At 34.8% G+C, this 22,382-nt stretch overlaps 1 protein-coding gene across 6 annotated transcripts in view; it reads left to right on the top strand.

Moving 5' to 3' along the window:
* SMARCAD1 (SWI/SNF-related, matrix-associated actin-dependent regulator of chromatin, subfamily a, containing DEAD/H box 1) overlaps positions 1-22,382 on the top strand; it is a 74,819-nt gene that overhangs the window by 7,708 nt on the left and 44,729 nt on the right. For all 6 annotated transcript variants that reach the window (XM_059172681.1, XM_059172668.1, XM_059172675.1 and 3 more), the window contains exons 3-5: positions 7,610-7,787; positions 15,574-15,745; positions 18,997-19,063. In XM_059172681.1, coding sequence (XP_059028664.1) covers positions 7,610-7,787; positions 15,574-15,745; positions 18,997-19,063 — 417 coding nt within the window. The remainder of the gene's footprint in view (positions 1-7,609; positions 7,788-15,573; positions 15,746-18,996; positions 19,064-22,382) is intronic.

The following is a 22,382-nucleotide window of genomic DNA, read 5'->3' as shown; positions in this document are numbered from 1 at the left end:
AATTTTATTTTTAATTGTAAAATACACATAACATAAAATTTACCATCCTATTAAGTAAACAAATCATGACAGTGTTAGGTACATTCACATTATTGTTCAGTTGATCTTCAGAACTCCTTTTATCTTGCAGGAATGAAACTACCCATTAAACACTTCCCTCCTATCCCTAGCCTGTAGTAACTGTAACCACCCTTGTACTTTCTGTCTCTGAATTTGATGACTCTAGGTACATCATAAAAGTGGAGTCATACAGGATTTGTCTCTGTAACGGATTTCCCTTTGCATAAGGTCTTTAAGATTCATTCATGTTGTAGCATGTATCAGAATTTCCTTTTTAAGGCTAAAAGTATTCTGTTGTATGTATATACTGCATTTTGTTTATCCATTCATCTGTGGATGGATACTTGGGTTGCTTCTACCTTTTGGTTATTATGGCTGTTACTCCCATGAAATGTGTGTACAAATACCTTTTTGGGACCTTGTCGCTTTCTTAGGGTATATACCTGAAAATGGAATTGATAGATCATATAAGAAGTCATCTCGTGTTTTCCATTAATACCTGAACCATTTTACTTTTCTGCAAGCAGTGCACGAGGGTTCCAGTTTCTCCATATCCTTGCTAACACTTGTTACCTTCTTTTTTGTTTTTTTGTTTGTTTGTTTTGATAGCCAAACTAATGGATTTGAGTCAGGTTTTGTGTTAATAGCCAAACTAATGGATATGAGTTAGGTTTTGTGTTGATTTTTATTTTACTCTTAAATCTCATCTAGAATTCATATTATAAAAACTAAAGAAAGGATGGTACAGACATCAATGTAGTCTAAATTCTCATGTATATTTGCATCTTACAGGCCATTAATCTACTTTTTTAGTTTTGTATTTGTTTACCCATCACTTTAACTCTTGTAGTTTTAAGGTGTTTTTTTTTTTTCTTCTTCTTTGACTGGAAAGTTCAAAGAAGTGGTTTCTATGGCTTTTTTTTTCTTGAATTTCCAAGTGGCTGAAATTTTGCTTCAGTGTTTTTATTAACATTTGCTCCTAATTATACTCTTTTACAACTGGAGAATGTGGTCTACAGTATTTTTGTTTTGGTTGATCTACTTAAATTTTCTTTGTGGCCTAATTTGCCATTAATTTTGCAAAAGTACTAAGAGTACTTGAAAAGATGACCTAATCTAAGTATAGATTAATTATATACCAAATAACAGATGAATTTTATTTATATAATTTTATCCAAACTGTAGATGACAAATACTAAGTCAAAGTTAATTTCTTGGATCTTGACTAATTACATGCAACTGTTTTTTAGTGGAGTAGAATAAATAGAAAATTATCAAATATCACCGATAGCCTCTGAAACTTTTATTTCAGTTATATAAGTTTAATAATCATGTTTTGGGTCACAATCTAAAATGAGTCTCTTACAGTGGATCCTAATCAAAAATGTTTGGAAAGCATTATTGTAAGATTTATTTTTGTGCAGTCTATTAAGAGCTTGGAGAAGAGAGTTAAAGCCTTATATTTGTCTCTTGACTTTTTGTCTTATGTATCCTGCAGCATTTACGTCTTTCATCATAGTATGCAGTTAAGATATATGTTAGTTATGGTTTTTGTTGTAGATCTAAATTCTCTTATTAAAAAAAAGTTTCTCAAGTTAGATGCTTCTGTTTGTCCGGTAACAATAGCATGGCTTTGTTTTTCTTTACATTTTCCCCATTTATCTTTTCTTTTGGCTTATGCCTGAGATGTTTCTTTTCTTATTTCATCTTAGAATGATGTCAGGAACTACTCTTCAGTCTTGTATTTATTAATGTATTTTGTCTTTATTTTAGAGCTTGCATCAGAGAAATAGTTTGATCTATCTTTTAGGAATAGTTTATGGTATTTATCTTTCATTATGACACTTAAATTAAGGCTGCTCAGATTTTACCATCTATTATTTTGGTTACATTATAAAATGGTAAATCAGGGGCGCCTGGGTGGCTCAGTGGGTTAAAGCCTCTGCCTTCGGCTCAGGTCATGATCCCAGGGTCCTGGGATCGAGCCCCGCATTGGGCTCTCTGCTCAGCAGGGAGCCTGCTTCCTCCTCTCTCTCTGCCTGCTTCTCTGCCTACTTGTACTGTCTGTCTGTCAAATAAATAAATAAAATCTTAAAAAAAAAAGATTAAAAAAAATAAAATGGTAAATCAGTTATATGTTTTACTTGGTATTCAAAGGAATTGCCTTGAAAGTTAGTTGCCATGTTGAAGAATTGAACCATGTAGAGCAACACAACTAAACGATCAGAAGTGGCACAGTTTTCTAAATCTTCAGGACAGATATAAAGGTTTATGTATTTTTCATTCTGCTTTGGAAGACAACTTCTATTTATGGGTTATCAAATTAATTTGGACTACTTTAGTGTGAATTCAGTCTCCTAGTAGTGATTTTTTGTTTGTTTTTGAGTGGCCCTTGATCTTGGACCTTTTGGAAAGGTGAAACCAGTGTCAGACTTAAATGCTTCTTTTGTTTTATGGTAGACTTAGATATGAGAATGGGTACAAGCACACTGGAAAAATTTGGGGTGTAAGATTGCCTTCTCTTGAGTATACCGTTGGTGTGGAATTTAGTTTGGAAAAACTCCTTGGAACCTTGGAGTGTTCTTGCATATGGTAATGATGTAGGTTCCCATTACCTTTTGGTAATGAGAAAATATTCATCTTCTGTCTCTAAAATACAATAGATTTCTTTATGATCTGTGTATGAAAAGATAGGCTGTTTTCACTCCTGTTCCTGTAGCATTTTTTTTATTCCTTTCTCATGGCACAAATCATATTTCATAACAGTTACTTGAGTGCATGGCTACTTAGCTCTTACTTGTTTCCTTAGGGCAAGTTGAACTTAATATTCCCTACCTCCTGGTACAGTGCCTTATGCGCAGAAGGCAGTCAGCAAATGTCAGAGTTTAATGTTAGCTGATGCCTTCATGATTGTTTCAGTGTTTCACCATTCTTTCATTTGTATTTTTCTGTTTCCTGTCTTTTTTGTGCTGCTGCTTCAAAGTGCTTATTTGGCTTGGGTCAGAAACCATCTCTGCATCGTTACGGCCATTGCCTCTTAGCTATTTTTGCTTTTGCTTACTTTCAGAAGTAGTCCATATAAGCAAATCTAAGCATTAAGCAGTATTCTAATTCTAAATTATTGACTATATTGGAAAGTTGCTATTTTTATATAAATAAACTCTTACTGTATCCCATCAGTTTCCAAAGTGTGGTATGTGAACCTTTAGGATCCCTAAAGATAAACTACTTTCATAATAATGCTAAGGTAGTACTTGCCTTTTTACTATGTTGATGGTACAAAGGCAGTGGTAGGTAAAACTGCTGGTACCAGGCACCTGGGTGGCTCAGTCAGATAAGCGGCTGCCTTAGGGTCAGGTCACTATTGATTCCACTGTCTTGGGATCAAGCCCCACATCAGGCTCCTTGCTTAGCAGGCAGCCTGCTTCTCTGCCTGACATACCCCATGCTTGTGCTTGCTCTCTGTCTCTCTCTCTCTCTCTCACTCACTCACTCTGTCAAATAAATAAATAAATAAAATCTTAAAAAAAAAAAAAAAACTGCTAGTGTCTTAGCACAAATCATGGCCAAGACTCCAGACTGTTCTAGTAGTCATTGTCAGTTTCACTTAAGAATTTTTTTTTTAAGATTTTATTTATTTACTTGACAGAGATCACAAGTGGGCAGAGAGGTAGGCAGAGAGAGAGGGGGGGGAAGCAGGCTCCCAGCTGAGCAGAGAGCCCAATATGGGGCTCGATCCCAGGACGCTGGGATCACGACCTGAGCCCAAGGCAGAAGCTTTAACCCACTGAGCCAGCCAGGCACCCCAAGAATGTTTTCGATAAGGCAGTAAAAATTATTAATTTGGGTAAATCTCAACTAAGCAGTAGGTGTCTTTTTAATATTCTTGTGAAACAAAATGTGAACCAGCCTTTGTTGTATACTGAACTGTGTACAGTGGTTATTTCAAGGGAAAGCATTTGAACAGTTGGGTTTCCTTTCTAATTTGAACTTGGCATTTTTTCACCAAACACCATTTTTACTTAAAAGAATGACTGACAAACTGTAGTTAAGCAGACTTAGGTGTGGACATTTTCTTAAAAATGGACAGTGATACCAAGGAAATAATTGGCAGCATTTATCCTGTTTTCAAAGGAAAGTTCAGATTTTGGACTGTGAGTTTGACAGTCTCGGATATTTCAAGATCAGTGGTGATATTACTAAGTCTGATTTTTTAAATAAAATACCATGAAATATGTCAGCATTTGGAAGATCTACATTAATCAGCAAGTGAACCGGTATTTTTCAAATGACCAGTGCACACCGTGTTACAAAATAATGCATCGTTTAAAGGTCCATTAAAGTGCAAGATAGACCAGTGGGTTTAAATGTAATAGAATGCAGAAGTTTATTCATATGGTTCCAGATTCCACATTGCAACTGACCTTTAAAAAAAACTACCACCTGTCAAATTTGGGTTTAGTATCAAAGAAGAATATCCATAGTATTGTAAAAAAAAATTAGGAAAATACTCTTCCTAACTGTATAACTGTGTGAGGCATGATTTTCTTCATAAACCTAAACAAAAACAGTATATTACAATAGATGAATTGCAGAAGCAGGAGAATTTAGCTGTCTTATATTAAACCAAAGATTTTTACAAATATAAAACAGTGCCACTCTTCTCATTAGATTCAGAGGAGAGGAATGGAATGAGAGGATGTAGTTTTCATAAAAATATTTGTTACTATGTAAACAGTTTTATAAAGTTTCTCAGTTTCTGCTTTATAATACGATGATATTATAGATATAGCCAACATAAGCAACATAAGCAAAAGCTTTTTAGGGTGTTCATTTTTTAAGAATGCAGAGGGTTCTGAGTTTGAGAAATGCTGTTGTATTGTAACCTTCCTTTATCCTACAAACTACTTCCTCTGTTAGTCACTTACCAGTTGGGCTATGGGGATGTCACTTGGTTCATAGTTGTGTACATGTTAAGGTATATTTTAGGTAGAGATATATAGACATAATGTATATTATATAAAATATATGTATAATATATAATACAAAACATATATAATATACAAAATAATACATTAAGTGCATACAGTATATGTATATGTAATGTATATATTTTGATGGTGTATATTACCAGTAAAAGCTCTGAGTAATTGAGTACATGATGGAGAGTATGCCAAACTTCTTTTTTTCCTGTCTCATTACCTAAGCATATTAAGTATGCGTTTTAAGAATTGGTATGTCTTCATTGTGTATTTTGTATGACCTGTGTAAAGTAAGAGGAAAAAAATGAGAGAAAATCAAAGATGAATAGGTAATCAAGTTCAAGAAATTCTAGTTCTCCTAATGTTCATTAACTCATCTTTTAGGACTCCTCCAGGCATTTAGGCGTTTAAGTAGCTAACTTTAAAAAGATTATTGTTCAAAAATAAATAAATAAATAAGAATACAAGTTTATTGTTCATTTTGAATAAGGAGACTTTGAAGAAAAGCAGACAGTCCAAATCATTTTGCCTTAGCCCTTTGAAAATATAAGAAAATAGGACATTAGTTAACATGTTTAACTGACACACAGTAGCTTTAGGTGAGATTTTTGCTACAGTGAACATCTAGTTTTGAATTTTATGTATGCTTTGTGATGTATCAGGAGCACTTTGTAAAAGCAAAAACCATATTACCTTCATACTTACTTTATAGGAGTTGGACTGTAGTCTTGTTGTTCACATAACTATCCAGAATTTGTAAGTATCGTCTTGTTTATGGCAGTTAATAGAGCTGTGATTTGTTCCAGTGCAGAGTTCTTCATCCAGGTTCTTCACTAAACATTATAAAATTTTCTTTTGGAAAAAATGTGAATTTTTTTTTTTTTTTTTTGGTAGTGTTTAGGTAGTACTGATAGGACTTGTTTGTAGGAAGAAATACAGTTTTAGTGCCCTCCAGGTGAATAGTAGTTGTGTAGGCCATGGTTAATCTTAATTACAAATATGGCTCAAGAGCTTCATTATAGTGATTGCTATCATTTTGTGACAGGTATTGGGGATGATCTAAGAGTTTTAGAGTATGAGGATTTAGACCTTTACACATGGATTTCAAATTCGTTACCCCCTGTCCCACATAACTTTGGACAAGTTGCTTTCTCTAAACCTAGTTTATCTATAAACTGGCCATATAATGTGTACCCTCAGGATTATTATGAGGATTAAAAATGTGCATCACGTGAGGACTTGATTCTGACTTTGAAAGTAGTTAATGGAAGTGATAATTTTTTACACTGACACCTTTGAACTAAAGATTCATTTGGTCATTGCTTTTTATTTATTTATTGTTAAAGATTTTATTTATTTATTTGGCAGATAGAGATCACAAGTAGGCAGAGAGGCAAGCAGAGAGAGAGGGCAGAAGGAGGCTCCCTGCTGAGCAGAGAGCCCGATGTGGGGCTCGATCCCAGGACTCTGGGATCATGACCCCAGCGGAAGGCAGAGGCTTTAACCCACTGAGCCACCCAGATGCCTCTGGTCATTGCTCTTTAAAATATATTCATTAAACCAAGGCATTGACTACTTTAATATGAATTTCTTAATGTGATCTTTTCGTTCTCACGTATGTAAGGGAGAATAGTGGTTTTGCTGGGATAATAATTTTGGAACTCCACTACTGAGGAGAAGAGACCTTGGTAAGATTATCTTATTTACCTGTTTTGAATGAGCCCAAATTTTTAGCTTGTGAGGACTGCCATAAGCCACAGTAGTGGGTGGCTTAAACACACCTTTATTTTGTTAACTTCTGGAGGCTGGAAACCCAGGATCGATTGTTTCTGAGGACTTCCTCCATAGCTTGCAGATGGCCACCTTCTCACTGTGTCTTCACATGGCCTTCCCTTTATGCGCACATCTTTCGTCTCTGGTCTTATGACATCACTCATACTGGATTAGGACCTCCACCAAAGCAGTCTCCTCTTTGAAGACCTTATCTCTAAATATGTTAAATTCTAAGGTCCTGGAGGTTGAAACTCAAGAAGTTTGGAGGGATATAATTCAGCCCACGACACTCACATTTGTGTAAGAGGTAATGTGTATTGAATATGGGCTATGTTCCAGTGTCTGAACTAAATGCTTAATATATGTCTTCTGATTTTATGTTCACATGAGCTCTGTGATTAACATCTCTATTTTACGCGTGAGGACATTGAGGTTTAGAGTGATTAGCTTGGCTAAGAGACAGGATTGGAATACAAGTCTTTTTTTGGGCTGTAGTGTCCATGTTCTTTTAGGCCAGAATTGAGTACTAGGAAATAATAGCACAGAGAGAAAAAAATGACCACAACTTCTCTTTTACATTTTCTATTAGGGTCTTGAAAGTAAATTAAAGTGGAAGATATTTAACATCAGCCCTGGTTTGACTATTAATTTTTTCTTTAAAAACTGGTGAGAATTTTTGGTTTTAGAATGGAAACTGAGCAAATTAGAGATTTTTAGCACATGATTGTAATTATCGAAAACAGATTTATTTCCAAGTTGCTGAAAATGCCTTTCTCCTCCTTTTTCTTTTGCAGAAGATTCTAGTGTTCCAGAAACTACAGAAAATGAAAGAAAAGCTAGTATATCATATTTCAAGAATCAAAGAGGAATACAGTATATTGATTTGTCTTCTGATAGTGAAGATATCGTTTCCCCAAATTGCTCCAGTACAGTTCAAGAGAAAAAATTCAACAAAGACACGGTGATTATAGTGTAAGCAGCTTAATAGATTTATTCATTATATTTGCCTATATAAGAGGTTTTTCAAGAAAGTTACTTAATTGGAAAAATAGTTTGGTGACTTCTCCCTTTTTTTCTTTCATTTCTGCCTTTTTCCTATTGCATCTTGGTTATTTTTTTCCCTGACTTAACAACTGTAGAGAGGTATTGTGTGTGTGCATGTGCGCATTTCTGGATAACACTGATTTTCAATAAAAAGTTAATGAGAACAGATAATTTAATTTTTTAACCATCCATCAACAGGAAAGTTATTTTAACGTGTACTTTTCTTTGATCACCTGGAATTGCTTTACAATCTATTCTTGAGTCCCAGAGTCAAATCATTTTTTGGACACATTCTGTGAAGTAGCACGGAGTTTGTATTATAGGTAGAAAGGCAGTAAACAATCTAGTATGCCAAATAATAAGTATTATGACCAAAAGGGAAGGAAAATAATGGAGTTCAGGGCCAGGGGTAGAGGGTGTGCTTTCTAAAGAGCACAGTTGGAAAAAAGCTTTATTGAGAAGATGATGCTTGAATACAGATCTGAAGGGGTAAGAAAGTGTGAACCATATGGATATGAGGTTGTGGGACAGGAGTGGAGTATTCTGGTCATTGCAAATAACTTGTTCAGTGACCAGAAATGGTTATTATACCTGATGTTTCTAAGGAAAGTAGGGCACAGATGAAATCAGAGAGAAACACCTAAGGTCACAAGGTAACCAGTGGGGTAGAAGAGGGATTTAATTATAAGCCCATAGGCTATTTGGCTTTTACTGTGAATGAGATAGAAAGCTAATGAAGGGAGTGTATTGAGCAGAGGAATAAATTATTTCACTCATATGTTTTAAAGGTCTTTGAGACTATAGGGGAGCAGTACTAGAAGCACGGATACTGTTGTAATAACCCAGGCAAGAAATGATGGACCCTTAGACAAGGCTACTACTTGTGGAGATGGTTGGAAGGAGTTAGATTCTATATATACTTTGAAGGTAGAGCGGAGAAGTTTTATTGTTGGATTTTGGGTGGGAGAGAAAGGAGTCAAGGATAATCTTAAGATTGGCCTGAGTCACTGGAGGATGGAGTTAACATTAACTGAGGTAAGGAAGACTGTTTGGGTGTGGTAGGGGACCTCCTTTTGAAGGAAAGATAGGCAGTTTAGTCTTGAACATGCTATGCAAGACATCTAGGCAGGAGATGTCAAGTAGGCAATTGGATTTGTGACATTTGAGTTGGGGAGGTCTGGGTAACGTCTAAATTTAGGAATTGTCACAGTATAGATTTGATATTTAAAGTCCTAGGATAAAGTGAAATCACTAAGAGATACTGGTATACCTTGACAAGAGATGATCTCCTGGTTGAAGGACTCAGTCCAGGGGAACTTGGGATTTTAGAACAGGGAGAAGAGGAGAAATCTGTGGAAGTTCTAAGAAGGAATAGTTGTTGAGGTAAGAGAAAAGTCAAAAGGTTGTGTGCTCAGAAGCTAAGCGAAGAAAATGCTGCAAGAAGGAGCCAAGAGATTGAGAATGTCCGATGATGATGAGAATTCCTCTTAAAGTGAACTTCATGTAAGTAAGCCATAGTGAACATGCCTTTCTCCTGAAATTCACTCTGAAATAAAAAATAGTGAAGATCCTGCAAGGTTAAATACATTGGATTCACATTTACCTGCTAAGAATAAGGTCATTCTCTTAAATTACAAAAGAAGCATTTCAAATTCAGAAATACCAGTAAATGTTGACACAGTACAGGTATCAAATGTACAGTACATATTTAAATATTTCCAGTTAATCCTGTTAATGCACTTTATGGTAGTGCCGTTCAGAAATACTGGTTTGTAAATAAGGGATATGCTCTAGAATACAAATCAGTGTACCAGTTTCTTCGCTAGTGAAGTATATTATAAGGAAAAATCAGTTCAACTAAGGGATTTGCTTAGTAATGTAATTGTTTTACCTTCTGGTGTATGTATATTCCTTATCTTGTCATTGATGGACAGCAGTGTGAGTTTAATAACTAGGAGTCAGTCCTTAGACCATATTTTAAGTAATTACTTTATGATAATTTTTCCTCAGTATCATGTTGGATTTTTTTTTTTAATAGTATCATGTGTCTTTAGTTTCATTTAATCTGTGAATGAGATAGAAAGCTAATGAATGGAGTGTATTGAACAGAGGAATAAATGAGGAATAAATTATTTCACTCACATGTTTAAAAGTTTCTCAGCCTCTTTTGGTTTTTTTTTGTTTTTTTTTAAGATTTTATTTATTTATTTGACAGACAGAAATCACAAGTAGGCAGAGAGGCAGGCAGAGAGAGAGAGAGGAGGGGAAGCAGGCTCCCTGCTGAGCAGAGAGCCCCATGCGGAGCTCCATCCCAGGACCCTGAGATCACCACCGGGAGTCTCAGCCTCTTTTTGTTTCTCATATCATTGGCCTTTGAAGATTAAGAGGCCATTTTTAAAAATTTTTAACAACATATAATGAATTATTAGCTCCAGTGGTACAGGTCTGTGAATCATCAGGCTTACAAACTTCATAGCACTCACCATAGCACATACCCTCCCCAGTGTCCATAACCCAACCACCCTTTCTCTACCTCCCTCCTCCCCCAACCTTCAGTTTGTTCTGTGAGATTAAGAGTCTTATGGTTTGTCTCCGTCCAGATCCCATCTCATTTCATTTCTTCTTTCCCTACCTCCCAAACCCCCCACTGTGCCTCTCAAATTCTTAGAGGCCATTTTTTTAAGGAGGTTTCTCAATTGTACTTAATTGATTTTCTTCATGATTAAATTTCGGTTAAGTGGTAGGAATGGTATATAAATGATTTTGTGTCCTCGGTGTGTCATGTTATAAGGCACACTGATAGCAATTTGTCTCTATTGGTGAAATGAACTTGGATCACTCAGAAACTTGCCTGCTTTCTCCTATAGAGTTACTATTTTATACCCCTCTGTAGTGATTAATCTATTGGCAGATACTTTGAGACCAAGTAATGATCTTATTCCTTAGCCGACTTTCACTCTAGTAGTTTTAGTATCTATTGATGATTCATACCTGAATCAGTTACCTAAATGAGGGTTGTGAATTGCTCGTATTTTAACTAGCATTTCAGATCTTATACTTTAATTATTTGGTATTCTAATGTAAAGAAGTGTTTTCTGTTTCTCCCCATTTATTTATATAGTATTTATATCGTATAAGAAAATATCAAAGTGGAATCTTTTTTTTCTTTTATTTATACTTTCAGTGGGTTTTAATTCATTTACTGTCATTATTCATTTTAGTGCTAAAATGGCTAAATTTTAACAGTTTAGGGTCCTTTTAGGCAGGCTCTGACTTTGAGAGGTTCCTATAATTTTTTGAGCTTTTCCCTTCTAGCAAAAGATGGTCCAGACTTACTTAACACTATTCCTATCATAGGCCTGAATTTAGAATTAGCCATTTCTCCAAGAAACACTGGTTCCTTTTATATTTTTTTATTTTTTATTTTTTACACTGGTTCCTTTTAATAGAGAATGGTATTTGGAAATCTTGGAACTAGGAGTGTTCTTTCTTTGATGTTGGGTGAGGTAGGGGTTATGTCATTGCCCTTTTCAGCTGTACAGACTAGGAAATATGAGGGGAATGTGTGTGTGTTGTTTTTTTGTGTGTTTTTAAATCACGAGTTTTTAATGATAACCTTTAATTCTAATCTACCCCTACAGGGCTTTTCCTTGACTCTTCTTCTATATCTCCTTTTCTGGCATTGAGAACTCTGGCTTCTTGCAACATTAGTTTCTTAACTTGTTCAGTTATCCAGTATTGATAAAATAGTTTCAGAATTGCTGTGATCATACCATTTGACCACTAAGCGTACTAAATAGAGTTGAGAATTCGTTTATAGGTTTTTTTTTGTCTTTAGACTGAAGGTATTTGGTCAAAGTATTTGGATTATTTAATGTCTTCTCTGTTGTTTGAAATACAGTTCAGTTCATTAATTTCTGTTTGTATTCCTTTTAAGGTTTTTTCCTTATCCCTCTTTTAAATTTTACTTTGGAATATTTAAAATATTAAGAAGGTTTCAGAAATCAAAACTCTAAATAGAATGTGCTTAGAAAATTATTATGTCTCTCCCTTTTCTTGTAATACCTACTGTCTTTCTACCTCAGAATTAACCAGTTTACTTCTTCATCATACTTTTTCTTTCATGTATATTTTTTCTTCTTTCTTTCTTACTTTCTTTCCCCTCCTCTTCCCTTCCCTTTCCTTCCTTTTTTTTTTTTTTTTTTTTAAGAAAGAGTGCACATCCACGTGGGGCAGAGGAGGGACAGAGGTAGAGAAAAAGAATCTTAAGCAGGCTCCATGCTCAGTGCAGAGCCTGACTCGGGACTCATATTGACCCTGAGATCATGACCTGAGCTGAAATCAGTAGTCGGAGTGTTGCGCACTTAACTGATTGAGCCCCCAGGTGCCCCTCTTTTTCTTGTTTCTTACACAAAAGATAGCACACTACATAAATGCATATATATGTATATATACATATATATATATATGTATATATACACACACTCTCATTTGATCTTTGTTTTATTCACTTAGGTATATATCCTAGAAATAGTATCAGTTTATAGGAACCTATATTCTTTTTCATACTCTGTAGTAATGCACTGTGTGAATGTTCCATGGTTATAATCAGTACTCATGAATGGGGCCATTTTGGTTATCATCATTTCTTAATCTTGAGGTTGACAACGGCAGATAATTCTTTGACGGGCTTCTTTCCTGTGCATTGCAGAATGTTTTGCAGAATCTCAGATCCCTACTCACTAGATGCTAGTAGTACCTCCTTAGTCAGAACAAGCAAAAATGTCCCCAGGCGTTGCCAGGTGTTCTCTTGGGGCAAAATCACCCCCCTTTTGTCAATAATAGAAACTGGCAGTTGATGAAATCTCTTAAGAATTACTAATAGACAAGAAGGAGCTGAAGGTAGAATCCTAGGAAGCACCAGCAATTCACAAATGTGAACAAGGAAGAAAAGCCTTCTTTAGACATTAAGGACAGGCAGGTGGAGAGGTAAAGGAAAATTTGAGGTACTAATGTTGCAGAACTCATGGGGTGAGGATAGGTGTGGGGCCAGATTTTCAGAGATTTGTAGCAGTGTATGGCACTATGGAAGAGTAGATAACCAATGAAAGGTTTTTATTTTATTTGACATTTTAGAAGAGATTATTGCCTGGGTAAGAACAATTTCACTGAAATGGGTGGGGCAAAAGGTAATAAAACGTTGAGAGGAGAACTGTACAGGAAATGAGCAAGTAGATAACTGGTTTTATAAAATTTGTGAAGGAGAGGAGGATTTGCTTATTTCAGTGCTTGTTTCCACAGTTCCTAGAGTTCCTGGCACATTGAACTTGTTAATGCAGTCTTGAGCCCATTGTAGGCTTAGAAAGAAGAGCTCAGGGAGAGAGAGGAGACTGGGGAGAGAACATAGTAGATAGTTGAAACAGGGTCCTGTAAGAACCAGAAAGGGCTGGAATCCCTTAGCAGTAAAAGGGGACTTTATCTTCAACAAAAGGGAAGAACTTTATCTGAGACCAGATAAAAGAACACAAAGTAGTCAACTTTTGTTTTTGTAGATTTTTTCTTTTATTTTTAAATCTACAGGCATACAAGAAAATAAGATAATAGGCAATGAACATCCATTTACGTACCACCTAGACTTAACATGTTAATATTTTTCCTTGTTTGTTTCATTGTTTCATCTATTATTATTATTATTGGCCTGGAGTACTTTAAATTATGGACATTCCAACATTTCTGCCCGTAATACTTGGTGATATGTCTTTCTCTTCCCCAGAACCCAGTACCACTCAATGAACAGCTCTCTAATGTCATCTAATTACCCTTTTATATTCATTTTTTTAAAAATAGATTTTATTTATTAGAAAGAGAATGGGCACAATTAGGGGGAAGGAACAGAGGGAGAGAGACAGGCAGTCTTGGCCCTGTGGAGCCTGACTTGGGGCTTGATCCTATGACCCTGAGATCATGACCTGAGCCGAAACCAAAGAATTGGATGTTTAATTGACTAAGCCACCCACGTGCTACTGCATTCATGTGTTTTATAGCTGCTTTTTCAAACCAAGATCCAAACAAGAAGTGTCCTCTGCATTCACATGTCAAAGCTTCTAACTTCTTTTGATCTTTTTATAGAGTCCTTTCCTCTCCTTTTTTTTTTTTTTAAAGGATTTTAACTTACTGAAGAAGTAGAATCTTTTCTTCATGAAAATAGTTTTTTCTTATTGTTTCCTCATGATGGTATTGAATTTATTCCTCTCTCACTTGTATTTCCTGCAGACTGGACAGTTAATCCAAGCCATGGTAAGACTGGTAGTCAGTATAAGTACTACAGCATGAGGCCTAGGAGTTTGTCCCGCCAGATGGTCATGAATCTGATGGTTAGGTTAAGGTGATGGCTAGCAGAGTAAAGAACCTTTGGAAGTGGTTTTCTAGGGCAGAGATTGTGAGAAGATTCCAACCTGAATGCTTTCATTTTCTCAGTGAACTTGGTGCAAAATCGGAAATGTAACCGGAGTGAAATGGAGTGAGAATTCAGAGTTAAGGACATGAAGTATGAGAGGCCTAGGTGTAATGGAAAGGAAGATGCATGTAATCACCTTCATATATTGAAGGACATTCCTTTTACAAAGGAAGCGATTTACCTCGTTATTTTAGAACATTTTCTCAAAGCAGGGTTCAAGAATTCAATCTAGAAGTCTGTTAAAATATATATTCCTGGTCCTTGGGGATCTGTCTGCTTTTAAGTATTTTGGGAGATTCTCAGGTAAAACTAATGCCCTGACCAGTACAACTGAACTAACATGAATAGCTAGAATGAATTTACTAAAATACAGATTCTGGGTATGTTTCCCAAAATAGAATTAGCTGTGTAGCAAAGTCTGCATGGAACATACTTAATTAAATTCCCACCTTTCTTTCTCTAATCTTTGTAACGTCTATCCATTTTGTTATACTTCTGTTTTCTTTTCTTTTCTTTTTTTAAAATTTTTTATTTTTTATAAACATATATTTTTATCCCCAGGTGTACAGGTCTGTGAATCTACTTCTGTTTTTTGATCTCTAGAATGGCTACCATGGTTGAAAACCAAAATTTCAAAATGAGATTTTTGTTTGTTTGGGAGATGATTAAAATTTGGCCCCAATGTCTTTTATAGGATTAACATATAAATTGAGATGGACGAGATTAAAGTTAGTTATAGGATAAAAGCTCATATGGAATCAGTACTCTTTGCTGAAGAGTGTTTGTTTCTTGGCAGAGATTCTGGTACTCACTGGAACCATTCTGATTTTAACATTTAGATTCTGATCATCTAGGTAGGCCATGAAAATTCTTTTATATTTGTATTAGTGTAGGCTTTATAATTTCTCAAGAGCAACCTGGCAATGCTCTTCTGATATATAGAGTATAGGTGAGAAAGGAAAAGGAGAGAGAAAGTGGGCATGCAGTATATGTGTGTATCTTAAAATAAATGCCAGGTATTTTATTGTTCTTCTCCATCCCAGCCCAGATAATATGAGTCATTTTCAAAGTGTGCTGCCTCTGGGAATGTAGATTTATATATATAACCATACTGAAGTGAAAAAAATTGTCTTAATCTTTGACAAAGATAGGTCATGTTTTTATTGAAAAGAACTGCTATATTACGTATGTATATTATTCTAATAAAATAACAGTAATACATAAAATACTGTTTTTTTCCTCCAAAAATATTTTTAGTTCTGAGCCATCTGAAGATGAAGAGTCCCAGGGCCTTCCTACAATGACAGGTAGAAATACTGATGATATTTCGGAATTGGAGGACCTTTCGGAATTGGAAGACCTTAAAGATGCTAAACTTCAGACCTTGAAGGAACTTTTCCCACAGAGAAGTGACAGTGATTTACTTAAGGTTATACTCTTTTAGTAATTGGTTATTATAGCTGTAATGGTGTTTAAAATTTCCCTTGTATCTAGTACTATATTTAGGGATAGTCATTTTTCTAAAGATACCTTATGCTTTGAGGTGACTGACTGACTTTACATAATAATACAAGTAAATGCCAGAGATTTACTGTTGGGAGTCTTAACTTTTTAAATAGGTATGGTTATTTGCCTATAAATAATATAATAATACATAATATTACCCTTAACAGCTCACATAGGTTGTGAAAAATTTTTTGTGCTCAAATAGTTTGAAAATAGAGACTTTCTGGTTTCTCACTAGAAACTCAGAAATGTCACAAGGCTTTTCTTTTTTCCCCTTTGGTTTTCATAATGATAAAGCATTGCTATTGATATTTAATACCAAGGGGCCAGGGACTCTAAAAGCCCTGCAGGACTGGGGGTGGTCTTGCATAACAAAGAATTATTCTGTCAATAGCACTCTTGCTGAGAACCATTGATTGAACTATGTAGAAACAAAGTAAGTGACTGTATTTGGACTGTAATAGTTATCTCTATAGGAGCACATAAAAATGACCATTCAGTTAAATTTCAGGTAGAGAATAAATCTCTGAAGATTACTAATAAATAGGTTATTTCTAGCTCTGTCATTTATTAGTTGAATGACTCTAGGAGGATCATTTAATTGCAGGTTTGTTTTTTACCTTTATATCTGTCATGACTACCACTATCTCCAATTTGAACCTTAGGAGGTACCATATCTATATAGGGTAGGCAGGTAACTTTGGAGTGATGGACACTGGCATATTGTGGAGTGTATGTTCTTTCTGAAATGGGTAGCTGCTCCCTAGTGCCAGTAGGATATGGCCATGTCCTATCAATGGTAACCTGTTTTTGTTAGGTTTGAATTTCCAAATAAAGTGAAAAGATGGCTATTTACTGTTGATCGTTTAAGCTTCCTTACCTACTTGAAGTATGTAATTTAGTGGTTTTTAATATATTTACAGAGTTGTGCAGTTATTCCCATAATCTAATTTTAGAACATTTTAATCTTTCCAAAAAGAAACTTTTTTTTTAAAAAAAAGATGTATTAATTTTGTTTGTCAGAGAGTGAGACAGTGCATGCGCAAGCAGAGGGAGAAGCAGGCTCCCTGCTGAGTAAGGAGCCCTATGTGGGAGGGATCCCAGGATCCTAGGATCAATCATGACCTGAACCAAAGGCAGAGGCTTAACTGACTGAGTTATCCAGGCATCCCTAGAAAGAAACTTTGTATTCATTAACAGTCATTCTGCATTTCCCTCCCCTTGCTCTAGGCAGCCACCAATCTCTGTCTTTATAGATTTGTCTGTTCACATTTTATATAAATGGTAGGATATAATATGTGGTCTTTTATGATCTGGCTTGTGAATTGGCATCATTTAGCAAAAGGGTGTCAGGTTCATCCATGTTACATCAGTACTTCATTAACTTTTATGGTTAGCTAAATTTTTTAAAGATTTTATTTATTTGTTTGAGAGAGAACATGATAAGGGGAGAGGGAAGCTGAGGGAAAAGCAGGCACCCTGCTGAGGAGAAGGGCTCAGTCCCAGGACTCTAGGATCATGATCTGAGCCCAAAGCAGATACTTAAACTTAACCAGCTGAGCCACCCAGGTGCCCCTGTGGTAACTAAAGAAAGAAGTACTATTTAACCCCAAAAGAGTGTCTGAACTGAAGGCTGTCCTGGGCCTGCTCGTTTAAACTCAGTAGAATAAATTATTATTATTCTCCATTACTTACAACATGAATCTTTTTTCTCCCAAATCATTTTGATACCTTCTTGCTGTTAGCTGACTGAAGCTTCAGTGGATCTTGAGTCTGCACCCTACTAGCAGTGTTATTTTCCTCTGGATGTAATTCTTTCTAGAATAAGAAGACAATAAATGTAGCAACTAATAGCTACAGGGGCTGCTTACAGTGTTGGAAATAGCTTCCAACAGAATAAACATGATGGAGTATTAAATATTCAGAGGAACAATTCTCAGTTTAAAAATACTTTAGTCTGATTGCTAATTGTTCACATTATTTTTCTTCTGTAAGAATATTTATCTCTAATTTTGTAATTACAATGGGAAAATAGGATCGATACGCAGAATTTTTTTTTTTTTAAGATTTTTTTTATTTGTTTGTCAGAGAGAGCGCGTGAACACAGGCAGACAGAATGGCAGGCAGAGGGAGAAGCAGACTCCCTGCCAAGCAAGGAGCCCGATGTGGGACTCGATCCCAGGACGCTGGGATCATGACCTGAGCCGAAGGCAGCTGCTTAACCAACTGAGCCACTCAGGCGTCCCGATACACAGAATTTGTAGGCATATTTCATTAGTCAGTATTTGAAATTTAGGGAATTTAGTGTTTCAGTCCAAAGCAGAGCATTTCAGCTGATCCCTATCATTTCAAGAGATTTGAAGGTGACATTTATAATATACTCCACAAAGGCTCTTACACCCATACAACACCCATATAGAAGAATTCAAGAAGTTGTAAAATGCAAATTTAGTCCTGGACTTGATAAGAATATGCTTTGACTATTTTGAAAATGAAGAGGGGCTTACAAGATATTAAAGGATCCAAGATTAGGAAGACTAGTAGAAGAGACCATTCTTACTATAGCAAGGGAAAATTATGGGATGTTTAGCTTCTTTTGAAATGCAGAATGTTATAAATCAGTATAAAAATTTTATATTGAAGTTATTAATTATATAAATAGTATCTGAATATGTTCTTGAATAAATTCAGGCAACTCAGAGATAGAAGAAAAATCAAAAAGAACTTTTTGTCCCACTCATCTTAAGAAGTATTAGATTTAAGAAAATGATTGCAGAATTGTGGTTTATTTTTTCATATTCTAAGAAGAATAGTACAAATGTCTACTAGTGTCCCTTCTCCTTCCTTCTCTGTTTGTCTCTCTCTCTCTCTCTCAACACACACTGCCTGGACACATAAGCACATAAGTAGGGAGTTTTTAAGGCTTTAATGCAGAACTTTGTAATTAAAAAATTAAAATAACAAAACCTTGAATATACTATATATATTTCAGTACATAGGGATGATGAGTAAGTCCAATTTTAGTATATGTGCTGCCAAAGCGAGCACAAGTAAGTCCAATAACGTTTTAAGATGTGCTTACTTTAAGATGTGCTTACTTTTTAAGATGTGCAGACTTTTGTTAAATATTTCTTAAAGTGTTATTTTTAAAACAATCTCTTCTCATTCTGTTAGTTGATTGAATCAACAAGCACTATGGATGGAGCAATTGCTGCCGCCTTGCTGATGTTTGGTGATGCAGGTAGGCCTGACTTTGTTTCTAGCCATTTGATTATTAGTTTTATAATAATAAATATCTTCACATTTTTAGTAGTTGCTCTACAGTTTACTAAGCACCTTCATGAATTCTTGCAGGAACCTTATGAGTTTTTAATGGCTTCAGTTTTTTTAAATGAAGAAACTGAAGCTTAAGAAGTTTAAGTGACGTACCTGAGGTCATGCAGCTGTTTGGGAACCAAATTTTCTAGACTGATTTTCTTTTTCTCCCCCTAGGGAGGGGGCAGGTTTTCATTGGTAATTTTGCTTGTTTTCTACAGATCAGGTCTCGTAACAGTGAAGTTTTGGAAGGTGTATTTTCTTTCTTAAGTGTCCTTTCTAATTGCATTGTGGTTTTATTTACAGGTCTACAAATCTGAGTCAGTAGGAACATAATGTCTTGTGGAAAGTCCTAGCTGGTAATCAGGATTCCTTCATTTAGTAAATATTTATGCTATGTTTCAGACTTGGGATACAAAAATAAATGCATTTGAAGGACCTTGCAATATAAAAGCTAAAAGCACCTCCATTTTTTTTTTTTTTCCTTAGCAGATACTCTCTTGGTCTCCCCCCCCCCCCAACTTGTATATACCAAACAAGTAAAAATAACCTATAATCAAAAAAGCATTTAAGGAATGAAAACAAACTCACACTCCATTAACCACTCTTAAATTTGTTTTGTATCATTTTCAACTTTTCCTGTGCTCAAACCTACCATTACACAGCACATACACACACATTTAATTAGGATATGCAATAGTCATACTGGTTTGCATTTTTAAAAAAAAATCACATGATGATTTATGATAGATAACTCATCAGAACAATCAGATTTATCCAATTTTGAAATATTGCCCATAACATTCCTCTGTAACTACCTGTATGGTTCATTTATTAACTATTTCTTTGTTAATTAGCCTTTTTATTTCCATTATTTTGTTACTGTAATACAAAAGTAAATAACCTTATAAGGAAAGCTTTATATTATTATCCCTGCAGGCTAAATTTCAAACTAGGATGCTGAATCAAAGGATATACATATTTAAAAGTTTAATATGTACTTCCATGTTACCTTTTTAAAGGTTGTACTGATTTATTTTTTCATCAACATTGTGTGAATAAATGCCTATTTCCCTAAGTGGATCTTTTTAGCTTTTAAAAATTTTTTGAAACATTAAAATACGTAGGGAAAAATATAAGATAGTGTAGTATGTTCCCACGGGCCTATCATCTCTCTTCAACAATTACCTATCTCACTTGTACCTCTAACCAAGTAGATTCTAATGGAGTGCATTCCAAAGATGAAATTGTTTCATCCCTATGAAATATTTTATATCTTTCATTTCTTCAGTTTGAGTTAGGGAATAGTATTATGTTGTGTGGGTGCTACCTATACAGAATGTTAAGCTTCTTCCTCTTCGACTTACTGGCTGTGTAACCTTGGGCAGTGTTGCCTAACTCTCCATGTGTCTGTTTCCTTAGCAGTAAAATAGTATAATAATAGTATTGAACTCATAGGTTGTTGTGAAGAAGTGATTAAAGTTAATATAAATTTCTTACTGTAGTGTGTGGTACATATTAAGTATGCTAACATAGTAAATGTTAGCAGTCATTTGTTCTTACAGGCTCTCTGATGATAGAAAATGCTATAGGAGAAGGTTGACTATATTTCCCTCATTACCATAGCCCTAGCACTTACTGTAAAAGTTCCTGAAAAATGGTAGACTCATTGAACATTTGTTGAGTTGCAAAATGGTTTGGGAAATTTTACATATATTTTCTTGTTCTTACAATATCGCAATATTCCATAATCTTTCCAGATTTGTAGAAAAAGCTTTATAATAGTGTGTAATTTTTTTTTCTCTTGAGCAACTTACATCATTCAGCTTTATATATTAATTTAACAAATCTTTATTGTGCATCTACTACTAGGTGCCAGATACTATTTTAGGTATTGAGGATACATAAGGAAACAAAATGGACAAAACCTTTGCCTTCATGGAGTTCACAATCCTCAAAAAAATTTGTACTTCATCTGAGTTTTTTTTCTTCTTTTCATTCTTGCACTGTACACTGATACTGTTTCTTATTAAAAAAAAGTGTTTTGGGGGCACCTGGGTAGCTCAGTTGGTTAATTGTCGACTCTTGATTTCAGCTCAGTCTTGACCTCAGGGTTGTGAATTCAAGCCCTCTATTAGGCTCCATGGCAGTATTAATAATAATAATAAATATTTTCTAGTGGAAAGTTATAAGGAAACAAGAAATCAGGGTTTTCTTGTTTTTAAAGTAGACTTCCATGCTTCATTCTAGAATAAACTAGACCGTCATATTAGTCATCTTCATCTTTAGTACATTACACTTCTGAGGTGATATATAGATTAGAAGAAAGACAGCTTTGCCTCACCAACATAAGATAGCTTTCAATATGTAGTATCATTAGGATAAGAAACTATTTTGGATATATTAGGATAGTTTTCCCCAAAAAGGCCTTTCTAAGTATCTATAAGTTATTTTGGACAATTCTACACATCATGATGTTGGATTGGTTTTAGCACAAATTGTAATTTCTTATAGATAATATTTCACATGTTAAACAATAGGGGTACCTTTTATGCATTGCTTTCTGAAAGTTTTCTTTTAAGAATACTAAGTTACAAGAAAAAAAAAATACTAGGTTACAAAAACAAAGATAATGTGTATGTGTCCGAAGTTTTTACCCTGTTTTAAAAAGTAATAATACAAGTTTACTGATGTTGTCAGGAGTCTCTAGCTATTTCTTCCACTTCTCTGTGTTTGTATAAAAATAAGCAAAGCATTTTTAGGTGATTGTGTCCCTTTTATGTTTCTGCTTTTATTATTTATAATAAAATTTATTTATTATAGAGACATCTTTCCATGTATATCTTTGAAAGTCTACCTGATTTACAACAGTAGAATTTATGTGTATATTCTAATTTGTTTAATATCTTGGGCATTTAGACAGAATTCTTGTATGTATACTTAAGCACACATTTCCATCAGTTCTGTTGAATAAATTCTTAGAAAAGGAATTGTTGGACTAAAAGATGTCTGAAATTCTAAGATGTATTATTTACATTGCCTTCCAAAAAAGGTATAACAGTGCATAATGTTTAAAAGTGCCTTTTCCTGTGGTCTGCTAGGACTGTCTACTATTTTTTAATGGATGAAAAATTGTTTTACTTTATTTTTTAATTTTACCTGTTTTTAATTACTAAGGAAGGTAAGCATCTTTTCATTTTTTTTCCTGTTGAACTGCCTCTATGTGTTTTTTGTCTGTTTCTTTT

Source organism: Mustela lutreola, chromosome 1 (assembly GCF_030435805.1).
Source record: "Mustela lutreola isolate mMusLut2 chromosome 1, mMusLut2.pri, whole genome shotgun sequence".
Taxonomy (NCBI): domain Eukaryota; kingdom Metazoa; phylum Chordata; class Mammalia; order Carnivora; family Mustelidae; genus Mustela; species Mustela lutreola.
The sequence above is the reverse complement of the archived record's forward strand: the minus strand, read 5'-3'. Positions and strand labels throughout refer to the sequence as shown.